This window comes from Hirundo rustica, chromosome 1 (genome assembly GCF_015227805.2).
Source record: "Hirundo rustica isolate bHirRus1 chromosome 1, bHirRus1.pri.v3, whole genome shotgun sequence".
Classification (NCBI taxonomy): domain Eukaryota; kingdom Metazoa; phylum Chordata; class Aves; order Passeriformes; family Hirundinidae; genus Hirundo; species Hirundo rustica.
The window spans coordinates 127,962,603-127,984,008 of NC_053450.1; the positions used below are offsets into that span (position 1 = coordinate 127,962,603).

At 38.1% G+C, this 21,406-nt stretch overlaps 1 protein-coding gene across 6 annotated transcripts in view; it reads left to right on the forward strand.

Moving 5' to 3' along the window:
* The window catches only part of ETV1 (ETS variant transcription factor 1), a 67,516-nt gene extending 58,322 nt beyond the window's left edge, over window positions 1-9,194 (forward strand). For all 6 annotated transcript variants that reach the window (XM_058422291.1, XM_058422287.1, XM_058422290.1 and 3 more), the window contains 3 exons: window positions 78-247; window positions 3,727-3,828; window positions 6,390-9,194. In XM_058422291.1, coding sequence (XP_058278274.1) covers window positions 78-247; window positions 3,727-3,828; window positions 6,390-6,611 — 494 coding nt within the window. In that variant the 3' untranslated portion in view covers window positions 6,612-9,194. The remainder of the gene's footprint in view (window positions 1-77; window positions 248-3,726; window positions 3,829-6,389) is intronic.
* Window positions 9,195-21,406: the final 12,212 nt, after the last annotated feature.

Here is a 21,406-nt window from a genome sequence, read left to right on the forward strand (position 1 = left end):
TTTGCCAGCTTCTCTGACCAAGCGAGTGATGATGTTGCAGGGCATTGCTCCTCTAACGCTGTTGCTGCTGTGTGCAGGTGATGTCAAACAGGAGCCAGGCATGTATCGCGAAGGACCCACGTATCAACGGCGAGGCTCGCTTCAGCTCTGGCAGTTCTTGGTAGCTCTGCTTGACGACCCATCAAACTCTCACTTCATAGCATGGACCGGCCGAGGCATGGAGTTCAAGCTGATTGAGCCGGAGGAGGTGAGACAGACAGCATGCCCTCACATCCACTGCCCTGTCCTGCAAATCTAACTGTGCACCTTTGGACTTCGGCTTTATTTTTCTTCAGTAGTGCTTTAGACGGGTGAAAGAAAGCACTGGCAAGAGAAGTGCTTCGGTTAGGACAGAGGTGGGGTTAAGCATAGATTTGACTCCTAGTCCCACCAAATAATAAAAATATTGCAAGTACTAGAATTAGTAAATAGTTTGTATTTATTGTGGGATCCACGTTTTTCAGAATCACTTTATGGATGGAACTGTATTCCAAAATCCTTTGAAAACTTGTCACTTAATAGTCTTTCAACACCAAATACTAGATTCATTAGATTGAACCATTAGATTGTTTAGTACGTGCTTAGATCCTAGGCTTGCAAACACTCATGCACATGCATGGCTCTTCTGAACCATGAAGGACTCATGGGGTAGATAAAATTACTTATATTCATGAACATTTGCTGAAGCGTGGCTTAGTTCACTTGTGTGATAAACAGGAATAAATTGAATGTTTTATTATGTAAACTGTTTTGGACTAGGTAGTGTTATGTAACCTAGCCTGCATTCTAAACTATCATGGAAACTGTTGGAAGATCAGGTGTATGTGAATTTTGTTGTAAAATTGATGGGGAGGATTTAATTAGGGTTGTCAAATTCTGCTTTAGTTTTTTGCCCCTTGAATAGGATTTTCTAATAGGACACTACAGTAAATTTTCTGACAGGATCCCCTCTGAGTTAGAGCTGAGTGGGAAGACTCGGGGGTGTACGGCTGCTTCTGCATTCCACCAGCTATTTCTGCTGTTTGCCATCCATCTACTGGCATTAGCAGTCTGAAAGCTTTCTTGCATGTTACTAACATTGTTTGCTAACAGCTCTGTGAAGATGCTGGACTAGCTGGGGATGGTGTCAGGACTGATGTCCCTTTCCTTCCCAATGTGGTCTGGCTGAGGAGCAGGTTGCTGCAAGGACCCCGGTGCTGCCTCTCCTTTGTCTGAGCATCCCCTGCTCTAGTGATAGTCACCACGGCAGATCCTGGCATTGTGTATCTGAGGATTTGAACTCAGAACAGTCTTAGTCAATATGATGCTAAAACTTTGCTGGCAAGTCTGCAGCCTTTAGCAGGCTACATGGATTCCTTAGTTGTGTAACCTGTCCAGGAACAGAGCGAAATCTTTGGAAAGTCTTTGTCTGGTTTTGGTAGTGATGTACGTGACTTTCCCCCTACCCTAGTGTCATATTTTTTACTCTTTTAGTTTTATCTTGTCTTTAAGGTATGTCCAAATTTTTTCAAGATTGAAGAGTTTTATTGAGAAATGGTTTCCAGCAGATGGTGCAAAAACTTTATAGGTTTTATTAGCTAAGAAAAGGAAAGTAACAAACCCCTAAGGTTTCCTTATTGTGTATTTCCCTGAAGAACTGGATATTCTAATTTAACTTAAACAGATCATCTGCATGTCTGGCTATGTAGAAGTTGCTTTGTGTTTTTGAGCAGCATTGCATCGAAGATCTGGAGAAGGCTTGAAGCTTGCCTCACTCTGTGTGTTCCTAGGAGTACAAAGGAATCTAAGCTCTTTTCATATTAATGTCATGAATCTGACAGAAACAGTCAATTAAAATAAGAATAGCCTATGGGAAGTTGCACAATTCTGTTGGTTGCCAAGTGTAAATTGAAGGGAAATCAAAGAGCTTGTTGGTTCTGTTGTGGCAGGTTAAGATGTCAGTGACATGACCTTTCCATCCATTCCTTACTGGAGGTTTGTAGATAGAGTGACAACAAAAATGAATATGTATCAACTCCTGGAGTGCCACAATTCATTCAGTAACTGTGAACTATGGGGCCTGAGAATTGGGCATAGGTCCATTTATGCAGGCTTCCTTCAGCAGGAAGGTAGGGTAGAAGTGTAGAAGCCTGAATCCCTCCCACGGAGCAGGACTAGGTAAATGCTGTGCAGTTCAGAGATGGGAACTGGACCTGATCCCTTGTTTAGGGTGTCAAAATTCCACACAATGTAACAGATTCTTCACCATTATTTGTTGTTTTTCCTTCCTGTGCATTTATTTATTTTTCAAGACTCTTATGTTGGGGACTTTTAGGACTCTGATTAATGCAGAAAAAAAGCTTGGAAGGAATAAAAAAGGAGTGATGTGTTCATGTGTTACAAAAATGAGTAGGTGAATCAGAGTTAGACATCTAGGCCAAATCTGCAGCTGGAATAAATTTACATGATTGGAGGTATGTTTCAGTACAGCTAAAATGTAGCTGAAGTTAGCAGAGCCATGATAATTTACATATGCCTGAAAAGCTGCTCCACTGAAAGGAAATAATGCTTTCAAAAGAAATTTTAGAAATTATTGTCCAGGTGGACATCAAAATCATAGATTTTGCTCAGTGCTTCATGTTGTCATGGCTTGCATCAAAAAACTCCAGACACCTGTGGGAAGTTTTGCAGAGCAGTCTGCAGAGAAGCTGCTTGGCTACTCTGTCCTTTTCCAGAGCTGTATGCATATGCACCTCTCAATCATTTTTACAAAGTGTGCTTTAAAGAGTCAATCATCTCTGCCTTTTTTTTTCCCTCTGGTGATATTATAGTAATTTTTACAGATAGTAATTGAAGTGTCACCAATACCCGATTAAATTTCAGGCGAGGAATAAGAAGTTAAACTCTTTAAACAAAGGGTTGCTTTGTCCAAAACTATCTTTAGCAATAAAACAGGAAGCATAAAGTCAAGTAGAAAACATAAGTCACAGCAGAAGGCGTATTGTTCTCTATGGAATAGTTTCATGAGTTATTTGCAATTCACTTTTTATTGTTATTTTTAAGGAAAATTATATGACTAAAACTATGACATTTCTGTTCCATTCTTCATACCACCATATAGTTCTTCCAAGCAATTATTCTGCCTCCTCAGATAATTCTTTTTTTTTTTGCTGAAGTAATATTTGAGGCTGGGAGTTGTCTTTTGACTTGTATCTCCTAATAATCACAACATTGTCATCATTCCAAGTACGGTCTGTATTAGTTCATGAGCTAAGTGTGTATGCATGTGTGTTTAGAATAACTTACTTTTTTTCAGACAGCAAGGAAAAGACAGGCACGGTACAATTATCCACAGTATCAAATTGAAGAAGGGTTTTGTGAAAGTTTTCTGGTGGAATTTGCTAAGTATTTTTTGTTTGTCATCTCTTTGTATGCCTTTATTTTTTTTCATTGGTTTTCTTTATTAAAAAGCAAAGAAAAACCCTGACCCTCCACCACATTGTCCAATAAACCTGTTTCAAGTTTAACGATTATGTGCATCCAATTAAAATTCATAGTAGTACATAGGAAGTTCAGGTCATGGCAAGCTTTTCCTATTTGTTGCACCTGCAGGGTTTTCCCTCCTGCATCCCCAAATAAAGTATCTGATGATAAGATCTGCTTGTTAAATGCATTTAACAAATCATTGCTAATCCATTTTTGTGGCAGGTGGCACGTCGCTGGGGGATTCAGAAAAACAGGCCAGCTATGAACTATGATAAACTTAGCCGATCGCTTCGCTATTATTATGAAAAGGGAATCATGCAAAAGGTGAGTAGCTAATTTTGTATTACATTTTCATCAGTCTTGCATGTTAATCCATAGGTCAGTTTACAAGGAGTACTTGTAATTAGTGGCTTAGGTAATTTTTTCATCTGTTTAGGCAAACCGCTTTTGGACCTACTAAGTCCAGCAATATGCATTAAGATTTTTTTTTTCTATGTAAAAAATATTTGTGGTTTTAGTTCACACAGTGCATTTCGTGATTATAAAGAAAGAAGTAACATTCAAAAATATCCAAAAGAGCTTCATGGCAGCTGGGAAAGGCAAACGGTAGAGTACAGTGTGATTAATGTTTTGGACATCTAAATTAGCTGCCCGGTGCTTGGGTACTTTAGTAAGTGCATGATAGGGGAGAATGATTATGCCTATTAACATGCCAAGTACTTTAATATTTTTACCAATAGTGTTGTAGTAATACTGGTTTTGAGTGGAATTTAATATTTATAATAGACTGAATTAGGAGAAATATTTAACAATAATTTATATATTACAGGCTAGTCTTGCTGATAGTATTCAATCCATCCTCCTACTGTGGCTTGCTGATTTTTAAAACTTGCTGTGTAGTACCGTGTAGATTGACTGAGAAATCAACAGGAGAGAGCAGTCTGCTGTATCTACAAAATGCCATGTGTGATCAAAGATTATAATAAACACCTTAGACTGCAAAACTTATTCCATGTCTTTTCACACTGGCCTTGTGACCAGTGATGATGAACATGTTTAAACTTGTCATATGTCAATTCCATTAATGGAAATAGGGTTCTCAGCTCAAGTTACTGGGCAACTTTTTCAGTAGGTTTTGTGAAGTCTTCCAAGTTCTCTTTCTTAGATTAAGGGATTGTTGTAGTGCACTCCTTTTTCACTACCAGTAGTTAACTTCAGCAACAATCTGGGCTAGTATTGGTTTACAGTTCTTGAGTAGGTCAGCATCTCATCCATTTTTGTGTGTCGTGTAACCGTGCACTGAGCCTTTGTAAAGTGGATTGGAAACTGGGTCTGATCAGGGAGAAGCAGAAGCGCTTGGTTTCGCTGACTGGTGCTTCGGGCAGAGGAGTTCCTTGCTGCAGGTTACAGCTTAGCAGCATAGGCAGCTGTGCTGCCAGCACGCTTCAAAGGCAGCAGAGGCAAAAAAAGAAGTAGCTGAGTAAAGCAAGTTGTAAAGGTGGGGATAGAAATACCAGAAGGCTGATAATGCTGCCCCAACCCACACATCCATTTAACATGGAAAGTTTACAAGTACTCTTGACAGCTAATTTGCTACATCCTAAACTACTACTTTATTATCTAGAAGAATGTGTTTAACACACATTTTGAAAGCTAGCTTGTATGCTTATTTTTCTGACATAGCAATGTTTCAGGTTTGTTCTGGGATCACTCTATCTGGCCAGTTCGTGCATGTTAAAAACTAATGGGGGTTGTAGATGCAAAGCAGGTTTCTTTATGGCAAAGTTTGTATGCATATTTTCCCTCTTTTATTTTTTAAATCAACAATGATAGCAGGTTGTGCAAAAGCCTGATTTCTGAATGCAACCTCTAGTTATCAAACTTGCTGACATTAATTTGATTTTATAAATTCTGCTGCAGATACAGTCCCTACCAAATTCTATTTGTAGAATAAATGAGCTGAAAATTTAAGGACTATTCAAACTATTTTGTACCCATAACAGGAGAGTTGTAAGTTTGCAACACTTTTTCCATTTTCACTAATTCACTCCATTGCCATGGTAGCTAGACTTGCTACCATAGAAGCAGACAATACGATTTTTATTTTACAATCATTTTAATAAATTGTGAGCATGCAATCTAATGCATATTTTTAAGCACAACTTTTAAATAAGGTACTTGAAAAGACATGATAGTAACTTCTGTTTGTTGATTGTAATAAGACAGCAATTCTGTGTTGTTTTTATCATTCTCTAGCTTTTAGGAAATTGAAGCATAGACATTTAAGGCTGTTTCTGATTAAGGGAGAACTTTAGGATCTTTGGACAAATTGCCCCTCCATAAGCAAATCCAAATGTCCCAGCTTTGCATGAGCAATTGCTAAGTACATATTAGCCTGCGTATTTGCTTACGCTGTCCCTGTACAATCAGCATGCACTGTAACTAAAGTGCTTTTATACGTAAGTATGAATCAATCTGTGTAAAGGGAAATCCAGATCTCTGTCGTGCAATGTGATTCTTTTTTCCACTTCGCACACGGAGTGTGTAATTTTATTTTGCCACTGTAGTGGCAATTTATTTACATTTTCCAATAAGAACAGTTCCATTTGTGGTTAAGTATAGGAAACGATCGCAAACAAATGTTTAGAAGTAGAATACTTAGTTCATCTTCCCAACAGGATGTCGCGTGTAGCAAAATCAAGAGCATTCTGCACAATCTGCTTTGGCAGATCCCACTTGTCTTTGCTAGGTCATTGCCTTACCAGTTCTGCTGCCACATTATTAATTGTGTAACAAAGGTGAGTTCTTTACAAGACTGTTGAACTTGGAGCTGCAAAACACGAGGCCTTATGCTGCACCCTTTTTTCCCCTTCTGTTGTCCTAAGGTGGCTGGAGAAAGATACGTCTACAAGTTTGTTTGTGACCCTGAAGCGCTTTTCTCCATGGCTTTTCCCGACAACCAGCGCCCCTTACTGAAGACTGACATGGAGCGCCACATCAATGAGGAGGACACTGTGCCTCTGTCCCACTTTGATGAGAGCATGGTCTACATGCAGGACGGAGGCTGCTGCAACACCCACCCCTATAACGAAGGCTATGTCTATTAACAACAGTGACAGTGAAGGGGTGTTTCCCCCTCCCTTAAGCTTCTCCTCTTTCCTGAGACCCAGAGGAAAGCTGAATCGACTTCTGTTTGTTTTTTAAATAGTACACTAAAAGGGGCTTTTCCTGTTGCATTACTCCTATGGTCTGCCATGGACAGCGCACTTTATTTGAAAGGGGAGGGTTGGAACCTAAACGTTATTCTGTGTAAAAGGAGGAAGAGGGTGGGTTTGCTTTTTACTTAAGTTTGGGAAGGGAACACACAGGTTTTAAGTACAAAAAAAAAAAAAAAAGCTATATCATGTCTGTTTTGTTTCATATCAGCATAAGATATTGTACATTTTCTCTGGGTATCCGTAGTACAGTTAATTCTCATTGTGCAAAATAACCACTTTTGATGATGATATCACAGAGCATGCCTAGGGCATTTGTTTCTTGCCATTCTTAATTGTCTTTCTGCAGATACAAAAGAGAAGCAAAGCATAACCCACAGTATTTGATTTAGAAGTTTCAAGTGGCAGAACTTGAACCTTGCCTCTGAGACTAACCAGATAGTTTTCCTAATATCTTTTTTTCTTGTGTGTGTATGACCTCAAAAAAAATCCTATTAAATGGCAGACTGGCTGTAAGTACAGTGACCAAGCAGCAGAATCTCTGACTTCAGACTGCAAGCTGCATGCTGTATCTGGTACCACATTGCTATACATATATGGCCCATGCTATGGTGTTGATTTTTCAAGATCCATTTGAAGGTAGTAATTACATGGAGTAGGCTTTCTGATGATCATGTCAGCATTAAATACAGGATCATGATCAAGAAGGAGAAAACATTTTGTATCCTTCCATTTCCTTTGGTACATAAATAAGTTATTTAATCAATAGGAATTAACTGTACTAAGTCACATATCTAATTATGCTGTTTAGACACAGCAAGCACTCCTTGAGAAAAATATCCAATACACTAAATAGGTACTTTAGTAATTTTTAGACACAGTACCCATTAATATGCATTTAAGCCTTTTACTGCTGTGTTATGTTGATAACATATATAAATACTAGATAATGCTAATGCTTCTGCTGCTGTCTTTTTCTGTAATATTCTCTTTGATGCTGAATTTACTATGACCATTTATAAGCAATGCTGTAACTACAGGTAGCATTTCAGGACAAAATAGATGACTTGAACCATTTATTGCTTAGAAAATAGCTTACGCCATAGCTGTGCTATAAGCAGCTTTTATGCGCATCCACAAATGACTAGTAAGCTTCAGCTTGCTAAGGAAAGCTCTGCAGAACCTTTTGTAATTTTCGGTGGAACAGAGACGAACTGTCAAAGAATACCATGAAGTTGCTGTATGACGTTGTAGTGCTGGCACTGGTGTTACCAATCAACTTGTTTTGGACACTAAATGTAAATGTGATCAGATATGCTCAGAAGACAATTTAAATTTTGAGGGGGGTTTTGGGTTGTTTTGTTATTTTTTCAAATTGTTTTAGTTTTTCAGAAGGGTTACCTTGAACACAAACCACACATGCTATTCTGTATGTAAAACAAAAGCAAAAAGTGGCAAAACCCCAAAAGTTTGAAATATTTAGGAGCACCTTTTTTGAAATACAGTAACTCGTAGTTTTAAGAGGTGGAGAGGGTGCTAAATATTGGATTTCATTTTTTGCCCAGTGAAATTTAAATAGTTGTTATATGAAGTACCTCCTTTTCCTAGATTGTCAAGAAGTGGGAGAAAAATGAATACATAACCATGAAAAAACAAGAATAATTTTCATCATAATGGATGGATTTCAAAGACAGTCCTAGGTGGTGGGTTAATCTTCCATCCTTTTTCAGTTAAGACACTACTTAAGTTATTAATATTTTAATACACATTTAATCAAAAGCAAAGAAGTAGTGGTCACTAGAAACCACAGGTGCATAAAAAGCATTTGGGCAGGTATTTAATTTACCCAGATCCATGAGACAACATATTTTATAATATATGCCTTAGTATGCCACCTAATTCTGTCATCCATAGGTCTCAATGGCACTTAAATTTGGTGATCAACTGAGAAAAAATAGTCTAAAACTGCAGAACTAGCAAAAAGGAAAGGGAAAATGTTGAGTAATATTGTTTAAAAAAATTGTGGTTTCCATTGAAATAAGGTTCAAATGAAACATGCTTTGATGAAAAGTCCTTGGATTGGTTTTGGTTCTTTAATGTCAGCACAGAGCGCCTCTTGCCTGTGGCAGGATATGGGTATTTGGGAAAGGGGTTGGACAAAAAAAAAGGAAAAAAAAAAGATTTAAAAATTGCATTGAATGTGTAATATTTAAGAAGAAAAAAAATATATATATATATCTGTATACGGTAGTGACTCACTGAACAAAACAAGCAGTCAGACCAACATTACATAATCTCTCAGCAGAAGACAAGTCTTTCACTGAACTGATTAACCCTTTTTAAAATGTACCTGAGAGGTTTATTTAAAGTCTATTTTTATTCCACTTTTTTGTTTGTTTGGGTTGGGGTTTTTTTGTTTCGTTTTGTTTGGGGGTTTTCAGGTAGATTAATAAATCTGGCAGCTGATTTCTGCAAGATTGTTGTGTGTTGGATTCCTGACCATTTGAATTGGAGAGGCCTCTGCAGAAAGATTATTCTTTTGGGAGAGGAGAGGATGGTCTGTCCCCAGTGCCTAGAATGGCTCACTGCAAAGTGTAACAAAAAAAGAAAAAAAGACATGGGGGAAAAAAAAAAAAAAAAAAAAGGTGAGGACTATGTACAATTGATATGTATGTATATATCAGTTATAGCCAGCAGTTAGATGACCAAAGCATCGTATTTGACTAACAAATGGAAGAAAGATGATCTATGTATATTTTGGGATTGATTCCTGCTAAGAACACTTACACATTTTCAGAGGGCACTTTAATACCCTACTGGATTTGAATGTGGGATGTTTGGGGCTGGGTTTTCATTTGGTTGGTTTGGGGGCATTTTAGTTTTGTTTTCGAGCTGTACCACAGGTGGAGGGAATGTGCAGCTTTCACCTGTTTTTAGTAGGAGCTGTAATAGAATGAGCTGGTCTGTTTGCTCATCTGTCTCTGTGCTGGGCAGAGCAGTAGGGCAGAGAGGGTAGAGCTGCTGTGAAGCAAAGTCGGGAGGCATCGCTCTAGGCCCAGCACTGTGGAACAGCTGAAGGGGCTCCGGTTTCATGTGCCATCACAGATCACTTGCACCAATAGCTGAGCACAGGTGAAGTTAGTGAAGGGCTTGGCAGATTCCCTGAGAGTCCATTTGAGAGAGTTAACATTACAAGTTTAGGACAATTGGACCGATTTTTCTTTATGGTTATGACTTCCATGGGAAAGAGTCTGCCCTTTCCTCTCCAAGGTTACACCAGTCTACACTTTCTTACACACCAATGACAGGACAAACCTTAACATTACGTTCACTGAAAGAAAATTTCATCTGCTTCTCAGATCAAATCTGCTTGCTGTACAGACAGTGGTCTGGTGATACCAGGAGAAACAGGGATACATAAATGCTTTTCCCCAGAAATTCCCTGCAAAGAGCCCTTTGCTCAGAATCTTTGCGTCTCTGGGATTCTCTGCTACATGGGACTATTCCCCAGGGATTAATGTTAAGAGTTTTATTGCCCTTGACATCTGACTGGTTTCAGCTTCAAGTCCATCTTCACGAAACAATGTCATCTATTAAATATTTTTGCCTTCTTTGTGGTTTTCTGTTTGGTTGGTTTTTAAGAGCAGGAAACAGATCAATGTGTACAAAAGGTATTATGAGGAAATCTTTGAGTTGTTAATGGCTCTACTTTCTCCTCTGAAGAGCATTAGCTTCAGTTCATGTATTACAGGTAATAGCACCCATAAACAGTCCTATTCAGTGCTCACATTAATAGTACTGAGACTTTTTCTAAATAGTCGCCTTCAAAGATTTTTTGGGAGTCTTAATTAATATGGTATCTTATACTCTAATAATTAATCATCACTTTGAAATATTCCACTAACATGAGCCTAGGATCTAGCAATAAGAGCTTAGGAAATTAATTTCCCAATTCTCTGCTTATCTGAGGGTTTTTCTGTTGTGTGCTTAAGGTTTTTTTTTGTTTGATTTGTTTTGATTTTTGCCGGTTTGGTTGGTCTGGTTTGGTTTTATATCAGAGGCTAGTCTGCTTGGAAAGGAGGTAGCTGCTGAGAGCGGTTGCCTCTGCCTCAGAAACCCCAGTTCAAAGTCCACTGCATTTTGCTAAGATACCAGGCTGAGAACTAGAGCATCTGCCATACAGCGCTGAGCCCTGCCCTCCCTGTGCTCTTACAGAAGAGGGAACTACAGTGCACTGTCTTTTGTTTCTTCTGCTGCAAGAGCAGTAATCTCTGGCAGAGCAGCAGGATGAAAAGCTAGGGGCATTAACACTTTAAAACTGCATGATTACCCAGATCTGTCTGTCTGAGACTCTGAAATGCATCAGCCAAGTGCTGTCCCTTACCTCCCAGCTTTCATGATTGTGTAGGTAGGTAGTTAACTTCAGTCTTCATGAGGCTGAAATATTGGTTCCCTCCCTGAACACCAATTTAATTTCTGTGGGAAGGAAATATCTCTGCTGTCTTCTTATGTAATAGTCTGAAAATGTCTATGAAGTATCTTGACATTTTCCCAAAGAACTTTTTTAATGTGAAAATGCCACAACACGCATCACCAAAAGAAAAGGTAAATAAACTCCAAGTTACCCATACATCAGGTTCTCCAAAGCTATAGTAGTATTTACTCTAGCAATGTATCATGTCTTTTAATACTGTTGTATTGTCCTTATTACATAGTTTAATTGGACTGACCTCAAAAATACTTGGTGTACCTTGAAATTTTGTTCCTATTAAATGAGTTACAGGAAGGTACCCCTGAGGCAGGGTTACAATCAAGCATCTGGATCTGGTAAGCCATGACTCTGTCTTTGCTCTTCCAAAGCTCTTTGGGCATGTATGCCCATATAAATGCTTTTTAGTTCTGTGGTATAGAGGTAATTACAGCCACTGGCTGGATTTGGGGGTGAGGCGGTTTGGTAGTTTTTGAGTATCTACAACTGGCTCTGTTTCAGAAGTAATGTCTATACGTATTACTTTCCAAGTAACCAGGTAGAGAATTGGTGTCCAAAATAGCATTTTTGCTCTGTAATTTACAGTAGGGGCTATGGTATTTCCTTGCTGCTGCCCTAAAAAGGAAGGAGTTGAGGAGATTTCACCATTTTCTTTTCCCCTTCCCTTCAGTGATAGGACCGAACTGATCTATCTGAAGATAGTTTATGCCAATTCTTCACTCACCCATGATATTTTAGTAAACAGCCTGCTCATCAGTACAGTGGCACTTTGTAAAAGCTCGAGTACAGAATGTTGAGTATTTTAGATGTACTGCAAAGGGCTTTCTATAGTGGCTTTCAGTCAAAATCCATGCATGGGCAGTGGCATATGGCTGCGCTACCTAAAGAGGCAGAGAGAGATTTTTTGCAGAGGCACCAGCTCCTCAGAGCTTGAGACGTTTGCTGAAATCTGCAGTTTAGGCTGCTTCCTGGCCAGCCAGACTGAGTCTGCCCTGGTAGGTCTGGCAAGGAGCTCTGTGTGTATGTAGAAGACCAGAGAGCACAATCCCAGCGTGCTTGAGTGAGGAAGCACAGAGATGGAGAAAAGTCTGTCAGGGGCAATCTGGCTCTACCAAGAAGATATTCCAGAGCTGATTAGTACAGGAAGAAGGAGGTTATATGACCGATACAGTAAATCACAAAGATAATTATTTGAACGACATGCTGCAGGAGAATCATAAGAAATGATGGAAAGTAATAAACTCTGTAAACAGCAGCGATTTTTTAAGACCCTGGTGCTTGTGGGAGTGCTTCGGGAAAAGGAAGAGAGGAAGTAAAACACAGAAAGGGATGATAATATTAGATGAGAACAACAGGAGTCAAACCATGAACTGCATTAGGGGACTTGGAAGATTGCAGTGTTTTAGATAAAGGAAGGGACTAAAATAAGTGCAGAGTCAGTGCACTGAGATAAGAGCAAGAGAGAAAAGGTAGTTGGAGGCAGTGCACTTAGTGGTCAGTGGGCCAAATGTGTTAGGCTCAGAGTGGCGCTGGGGATGTGTTTTGGCCCTGGTAGCATATCCCCAAGGACAGGAATATCAGTTCTGACTTAGGAGTGATTGTTGATTATGTAGTAAAATCATCTCCATGGTGTTTGGTAGTTGTTAAAAGAGCAAACAAGATACTGGAATATGCAGAGAGTGTTTGGGTCTGTAAATGTAATGTCTTTTTCATCCCACTATACTAAAAAAAGAACCAAGAAAACCCACAAATACAAAAGAAAGAGTACCTTTCAGGATAATGGGGCAGACTGTGGGTTGGTATAACTCAGCTTGGTTTCCTTGAAATCAGCTATGTAGTTTTATGTTAACAGAGACTACAGCCTGTATTTGGTAATGTGTATGCCTGTCTAGCATAGTATATACACAAGACTTTTTTACTTGTTGCATTATACAGAAAGATATACAAGTGATCAAGACCTGGGGCATAGCATGAGACCAATAATAAAACATGAAATTAAACAAAAGTACATGTCTTCTGAATTCTCCTGCTATAGACAAGTCATTTTGCTTTTGTATAAAGCTCTCTCATGGAGCTCTATAGGCATCTATAATCCTTGCAATTAACTTTTTTGACCAATGCTGGCAGACTCTGTGTGCTGGAGTCTCTGCTCCTGACGGCTCAGCACTTGTGTATACAAAGGTATCTGGGATCTGCAGGGTCAGGCTGCCTGCCCAGCTTGTCATGAAGACCATGTGAACATTTATTTACAAGTCTTAAAAGAGTGCACTAAGCTCACAGCCATTCTCTATATTAGCAAAAATCAGGTATATTGCAGATTTAGCCAGAAAGGCTAGCCAACAAAGGAATGTACCTTTGGCTACAGATGTCTTGGGTATATGTGGACATGTGTATTTTAAATGAAGGCACAAATTTCTGTTCGTACAAGGTAGTTCTGTGTGCAGCATTTTGTTTGGGTCCTCTAACAGGACTGAAAAGGAGGTAGCACAACTCACTTTAAGTAATTTGGATTTTTTTACTCTAAATTGCAAAGGCCTGTGCATGATTACAAAGCTGCTGACATTGGGGTTGGAGTTATTTTTAAAGGGAGAAGAGAAATATTGCTGCATTTAGGTTTAGCTGGGAACTGTATGTCTTTCAACAAAGAAGAAATTTTAAAAAACTATCAAGAATAAAATTTGACCAATTAGTGAGTAATACTCATTTTATATCCCTACCACTAACACCTACCATTTCACCATAATAGTTACTCTGCAGTACATTTTTGCATATAGGAAACTAAGGCTATGTAGTAACATAAAGGGTCAAAGTAAAGCTAAGAAGTTATGACCCCCAAAAGTAAGGATAGAGAAAAAAACCCACGCTAATAGATGTCTTTCCATTCTCATATTGCCTCTAAATTTATCACTTCCATATTCCATAATGCTCTAAGTTCCAGCCCACAGATAACATTAAGCAGCACGTATCGTAATTTCATCAGACTCGGACTCTTCCGTAAAACCTTAAGTGACTTCATGCATTTATATCAATTTTATCAACAGAGCATCTGACTATCTGAAAGCAGGTGTGGATCCAAGGACAGATTTCTCATGACAAGAAGCTTTGGATTTTGATGGGATGCTTATGACAATCACAGACAACAAGAGACTCAAAACTCTCATGTAAAATAATACAAAAAACTCTGGAAATACTGTGTATGTGATGTCTTCATTTAGCGATATTTTTGGAAGACTAAAGGCAGTTTTATTTGGCTGATTTGTGTTACTTGGAGGTGACCATGTGCATAAACTATAACAGGAAGTCAGTATTTCTGAAAATTTATATAAGAGGGTTTAGCCAGAGAAGTGTGACCTGCTGACTCATTGTCCCAAAATGGTATCAGTCTAAAATATCAGTGGAAGTGTAAGCTGAATTCTCATACAAAGCCCTAAATGGGACAGACAGTAGTTCCATACATTAGGAGGACAGGCTGGCGTCGCTTTATCCAGTAGAGAAGAGCAAGGAAAGAATCCTAAAACCATTAATCATAAGGAAAGAAGATTAAAACTTTCAGTCTTGGTGCAAATTGGCAACTGCAAACTGTAAATTGTAATTCACGAGAAACAAAAATTAGCTTAGAATGGTTTGCTAGGAGACCTTTGATTCTGGGACAGCAGATGAGTTCATCTTCTGTTGGACTGCAAACTTAGGACATGGTAAGTAACTCAAGCTGATGGATTTTTGCACTATATGAAATGATCTCAAATTTGCCTATAAAAAAAGCACATCTGGAATGTTCAATGAGACGTGCTAAAGAAAACATAATCACGTAAGAAAATGAACATCTATATTGATAAGAGGAAAAAAAAATCAATCAGTTCATGGATGGTAACATTATTGTTAAAGAAAAGGCTCTTAAAAGGACCAATATACATAGAAAAAAAGGACACCAAGAAAAGCAAGCCTCTCCAATATCTCAGCTTTTAAATATTTAGACTGGTATCCAGTAGCTTCCTTTTCTCATGACCCTGCTTTTGAAGTAAAAATAAGTTTCTCCTTTAAAATTCAATAGCTATCAAGATTCCTAATATTTTCCTTTATTCTTGTTGTTGAAAGGTAAAATTCAGATTTAAGGCTTAAACCTGTAACCCAGTCTACTGAATACAGTTGTTGCTATGTCATAATTATAGAATAATCATAGAGAAATGTGGTATAGGATTTTTATTGACATGGATATGAAGGAGTTCTATTACTGTGCCTGAGCTGATTGTTACTTCCATGCTGTTGGTTTCTGGAGACAGAAGCACATTTTACAGCTTTCCCCCTGCCCAAATAAAAAAGGCTTTTATAGTAACAATCCCAAGCAGTTTTTCCCCCTGAACAAAAAAAAAAAGAAAAAAAAAAAAAAAAAAAAAAAAAGAAACCAAGGAGAAAGAGAAAACTATTCTTCAAGTGTTTAGAAAATTTCAAATAGTGGCACAGATTTCTTCATTTTTCTGCTTATAAAGTTAATGACTGTGATGGAAAGTCTGAAGTCCTGACAAAGAATTTGAAAGTGAGATCAAAATAGAGCATCTTAGAGAAGTAGCACACGTGTTAGCTAATATTTGTCTGCTCACACACATACTCAAGCTGCTTCTTTCAACAAAAATTGTCAATTATTTCAGACTTTTATAAGATAGAAATTGGTGCTTCCTATGTTGCCAGATTTTGTGAGAAAAGAAGAAAAACTTTATAAGAAAAGAAAATAAAATTAACTTTTCCAGATTGTTGGAATGCGAGATTGCCCAATGGAGTAGAAAAAGGAAGTTAAAAAATGAATGGATAATTACAGTTGACATATAGCTTTGTGATTTACTACATGGATCCTATTCATGTACATAGACTCTACAGGCACTTTATATAATAGCCATGTAATTAATGTATACATTATTAATATATAAGTGCTTCTATTAAGAAATATCATTAATGGTTCTGCCATCCTGAAGCTGTAAGATACAATTTAGTGTGATCCCCATAAGGCATTTATTCTGGCCAAAAATCTGTACTAAATTCTGACCAGTACATAAAATCTTTTAATAAAACTCTATGAAAATAGCTAGCCTAATTGCCCTGGAAAGGAAGCACATAGGATAATTTTTGGTGAAATGGGCAGAAGAGATATGGAAGTGGATCAAGGAGAATTTAAAATATACTCAAGCCTTGAAATATAGCCAGATCTCTAAGAAAAGACTATAGGAAGGACTGCACTGATATATATTCAAAGTTTAAAAATATAAAACTTTTTGGTTTTCCTTTGTCCAGTTTCAAAATAACTGTGGAAATTAGAAAGGGACTGATCAGTTCTAAGAGAAAGAACATTTAACAGATTCCCATTACTGGCATAAGACATTCCATTTATTTTTTTCAAGTTTCTGTATAACAATAGAAAAATATTCACCTTCCACTGAGAACTAAAACAGAACGTCTTCACAAGACTTCAAGAAAAAGAATAATAATTAGTGAGTTGAAGTTTAAGTATAATGATTATATCTGGTAGCAGAGAGTTTAGGATTGCAGATATAATCAGATCTGTCAAAATAAGTTAAAGAGAAGAATATTTAGTCACAATGTTTTAATGTATACAGTTCAAGTGTTTTCTCTGATTCTGCCTTGAGGTCTACAGACTTGAGGTCCCATACTTTTAAGTGGTGGATGGTTTCCAGAATGCATGAACATTCTCTGCACAGGTGAAACTCTGAACTGTGAAGGGACAGAGTTCAAAGGCCAAACACAATCAGAAGCATCAGTTTTTGTCAACATTTTCTGGCAGCAGAGCTCCACTCAATGGTTTGGTAAGTTCTCCGGCATTTCCAGTAGTTCTATGAATTTTTCTGTACAGTTTAGTTAAAACAAGAACCCTGAAGTCTATTGAATTCAATGGGACTTGGCCCAAGATTTCCCCGCTCTCCACCTCCATTTTCATATGGATGAAAATGTGTTTGCCTGCTATGAGAAAACTGATTCATTCTGCCGCTACCCCTTATTTATACATTTATTCTCGTGCAGAGGGTGTGAATTGAGCAAGGTCAAACCAATCAGCACAAATGCAAATGAAGATAAAAAAGTAAAGAACTGGGCTGTGGCATCCAGTTGTTTTATATCTTCTCCATGCAAATCCAAGAATTTTTCTTCCTCTGTTTTTTAGCAGTGACAGACTATTACTTATTTTTGGTCTGTACATTACAATCTGCTTTTTCACCTCTTCAAATCAGAAAAATCCTTTTTTCTTTTATCCCAAGTGTTTCCATTTGCTTAGGTTCCTCTTCTGTGTTTCATACTCCTTCATTTGAAAATCCCATTTTCAGGAAATTAAGGCAGACATAATGGCATATTCAGACAGGTTAACGTATCTTACTGAGAGTACTGAGGCAGAAAAACACTACAAAAGGCAAATATCTGCAATAGTTTGTCTTAGAGTATGAGCTATTCTAGCATTGTCCACTAAAATAAGAACACTGTAAGTCTATAGAAGAAGTCTATATACTATTATGCAGTATTAAATACATCTTCCTTGCTGAAACACAGAGAGAAAAATTTCAAACACAAATAATGCATTACAGATTTCTGCCTTGTCCCTATTCCTGTTTCTGAGGTGACCATCCTCATCCTGTAATGGGGTGATATGATTTTTACACTGCCTGTTGCCATCAATATATTTGAAAAAGCTCTTTTTATTGTCCTACACATTTCTGGCCAGCTTGAACTACAGCTGAGTTTTGGCCACACAGATTTTCTCCCTAGAGCAGAAAGCAGCACCTCTCTATTCTTCCCATGTCACTTGACCGTGCTTCCACTGGGCATACACCTTCCTTTTTTTGCCCTGTTTCCAAGAGAAGATCCCTGTTCAGCCAAGCCGGCCTTTTGCTTCACCTGCTTGACTTCTGACACTTGGGAATTGCCTGCTCCTGTGCCCTTAGGACGTGATGTTTAAAATGTAGCCAGCACTGACGTACCCCAGCAGCTTCAAAAAACAAGGGCCAATCCCTGATTTTTGCAGGAGAGGTGCCAGGGCATGTATCTCCTGCTAACCAGGATCCATAATGGCAGCTCCACTCAACAGAAAAATACAGAATAAAGCTGGAGATTTTGGAGGCTTTGTAATCTCAGTAAAAGAAAAAATCAATCAAAGTGCTTGTATATCAGCTACACTCTGGACTTAGTGAGAGGTTTTTCTCTTCTAATTCTGTCTATGCCCAAGGTATTTTGTATTGTCAAAGAAATGGTGGAGCAAAAATGAAAAACTAACATTTTTACTACCATTTCCTGGCTCACAAACCGGGATCTGTCTCATTTGCATATTCTTTATTCATCAAGGAGGATGGTGCTTTGTCTTTCACTGTTTTAATAAATTAACTAAGTAGCTAATAAAAACAGGGCCTAAAGATCTATTGTGCAATACATCCAAATCACAGTGACCTTTCTTTGAACATGAGCCATCAAAAGTACATCATGAGCATGACTCATATGAGACCTCAAAATTTGTTTGCTTTTGTGCCTAATGCCAGAACTTAAACTCTATTCTCCCAAGGCTGAAAGGCTAATGTACTAATTCACGATGTCGTGCAGCTGCCTATTTGGTTGAGTTTTCTGCTCTTCTCACAGAAGGTTAATTTCCATAAAAGCGATTTTGATTTGACTGGGCTTGTTTGGACAAGATTTTATGGGATTTGGTTTCAGTCGTAGTGTGTGATGTCTCATTACATAAAGAAGTATAGCACAAGAACAGAAAATACGGTTGAATTTTTCACTGCACAAGCCTGACTTTTTGTATTGAATGCGTGTGCAGGTGTGTTGTCCTGGGCTGGTGGAGTATTTTACTGTGTCTAAGACTTAGCAACATTATGTTAAGCCAGAGCTCTTTATGACTCAATTTTCTTTGGTGCTTATTTTCAAGGGATATGTATCAGAAGATAGAACTGGTTGAACTAGGTGATAGGCAGTAGGGACCAAATAGTTCCACTTATCAGGCCATGGGTTCATAGTGATCTGGGGAAAATATTTGACTGCCAGAAAGTCGTTGCAGAAATCCTAGGATTTTCACAGCCATGTGTTAGAAGTGTGACAAATGCACAACAAACCTAAAGAGATAAAGCTACATTAAAGCAGTTGGTAGGTATGTACCTGATTGAGGCATACAGCTCTTAAAAATGTTGGTTTCCACCAGTTGCCTTGTAATTGGAGCTAATACCATTGATTAATAATAGAAGGAGACTGAAAGACCCTGTAGATTGTCATGACTCGGATTTCTTTTGTGTTCTAGCCTCTCCAATGGACAAGAATCAAAATGTAGAGAGCAAAAATTTCCATCAAGAACCAGTAATATAACTAAAGCAGAGGAAAGAAAAGTCTCAGGGCAGTAAACAAATTCATCTTCTTTAACTCTAGTGGGTGAAATCTAAGTTGAGATCAGTCTTGTACAACCTTGTTGGATTTAAAGCCATCTGCACAGGGGTAACAGATGGCAGCATTTGCCCCTGCAACTCATTTAGAAATACGTCTTCATTTGGCACAATCCAGCAGAGATGAAACAGCAGCACTTTGTGAGCTCTGCTGAGCAAAAAGGTTTAAAGCAGCTGACAAGCACCATAAGATATTGTTGTACCAGTTTGTATTGATTGTGCTGGAGGGCACCTCCTTCTGGAAGAGGATTGATTTTTGTGTGTTTTCACAAAGAGATTTTAATAGTCTTTGTACTTGCTGTCATGTCACAAAGCCCCACAAGCAAGGCATGCCTGATACCACAGCTTTAAATGATCAGCCATCCAGCTTGCAATAAGCATCAATTAATACTGTATAAAAACATCTCCAATGCACTTACACCAAAAACCAATTTTTATAAGCTATAAGGTCGAATTTCTGCTATAGCAAAGAAGTCAGTGTCATCCAGGGATTATATTAGCTCGGCTTCAGAGTGATTAAGAGAAAGAGTACTCAGTTTCTGATTCTCTGTTAAGAAGGTCAAACTCTTTCTTAAACTCATGAAAATATGAAAGCTGTTAATTGCAATCATTTGAGTCATTGAATAGAAAATTGTTCCTAGAGTTTTTTCTTTTGTTACTTCACTCAGAAATTTAATGCCTTTGTAATTTCCTGAGGTAAAAATTTGCAGCAAATAAATGACTAGCCAGTAAACATTTTAAAATTTGGACAGAAAAAGCACAGAAAAGAGTGTAGGATTTTGGTGCCATATATGTAGGCTAGGTCAAATGACCGTAATATGGCTAAAGCTTTATCACAGATTATTGCTATCAGTACAATAGCACTTCTCCATTTGGAAAACACATGGAGAATTTAACAGAACTGAACAGAAATGGAACAGAGAATATTATGTGTAGATAAAAAAAAAAAAAAAGAAACAACAAACCATATTTTCAGAGACATGATAACTATAGTAACTTTCAACAGGTGTCAGAAAAAAAAATTATTCTCATCTATTGAGCTTTTCCATAAGATGAAGAAATCCATTATAAATCCGTGTCCAATCTGACATTAGATGCCAGCTCTGCTGGGATGCCGTGAAACCTCTGTTCTAGCAGAACTGAGGCACCGGTTGTTGTAGGTGCTCCAAACAGCAAGTGGTTAATTTGTGGTTTCTCCTGACCACAGTAGGTTATGCTGCTTGCTGAGCCAGTAGAGACTTCTGGAATTGCTTGGCTGCTGCAGGTGCTTAAAAACACAAGTGAGGGTGGCACCTAGGGACATGGTTAGTGATGAACTTGCAGTGCTGGGTTAATAGTAGAGCTTTACAATGTTAGAGGTCTTTTTCAACCAAAACAATTCTTTGAATTCTTTGAATGTCCTCATGGGGCATGCCGTGAAGTACTGAGCCCTGTAACTCAGATGCCATTCCAGATATCAAATTCTCTTCTTCCATCTCTCCTGCAGGTATAATTATCACTTTCTTCCTTCATGCCTCTTAAAATGGGTATTGAAGAGAAACTGATGTTTTGCGACAATGCCAACAGGTAGTGCTATCTTTGCTTTCTGATTTGGCTTTTGGAAGCCTCACTGACAATGCACATACTTAGATTAGTTGCCCCAAATCAGGGAAAATATTCTCTGCTGCTTTGTTTTTTTTTTGTCTTAGTGCTTACAAAAGTCTTCTGAATTTTCAGGAGATTGTATGTGAGTTTCAACCATTATAATGCAAATTACAGATTAAGCCCAAATCAATATT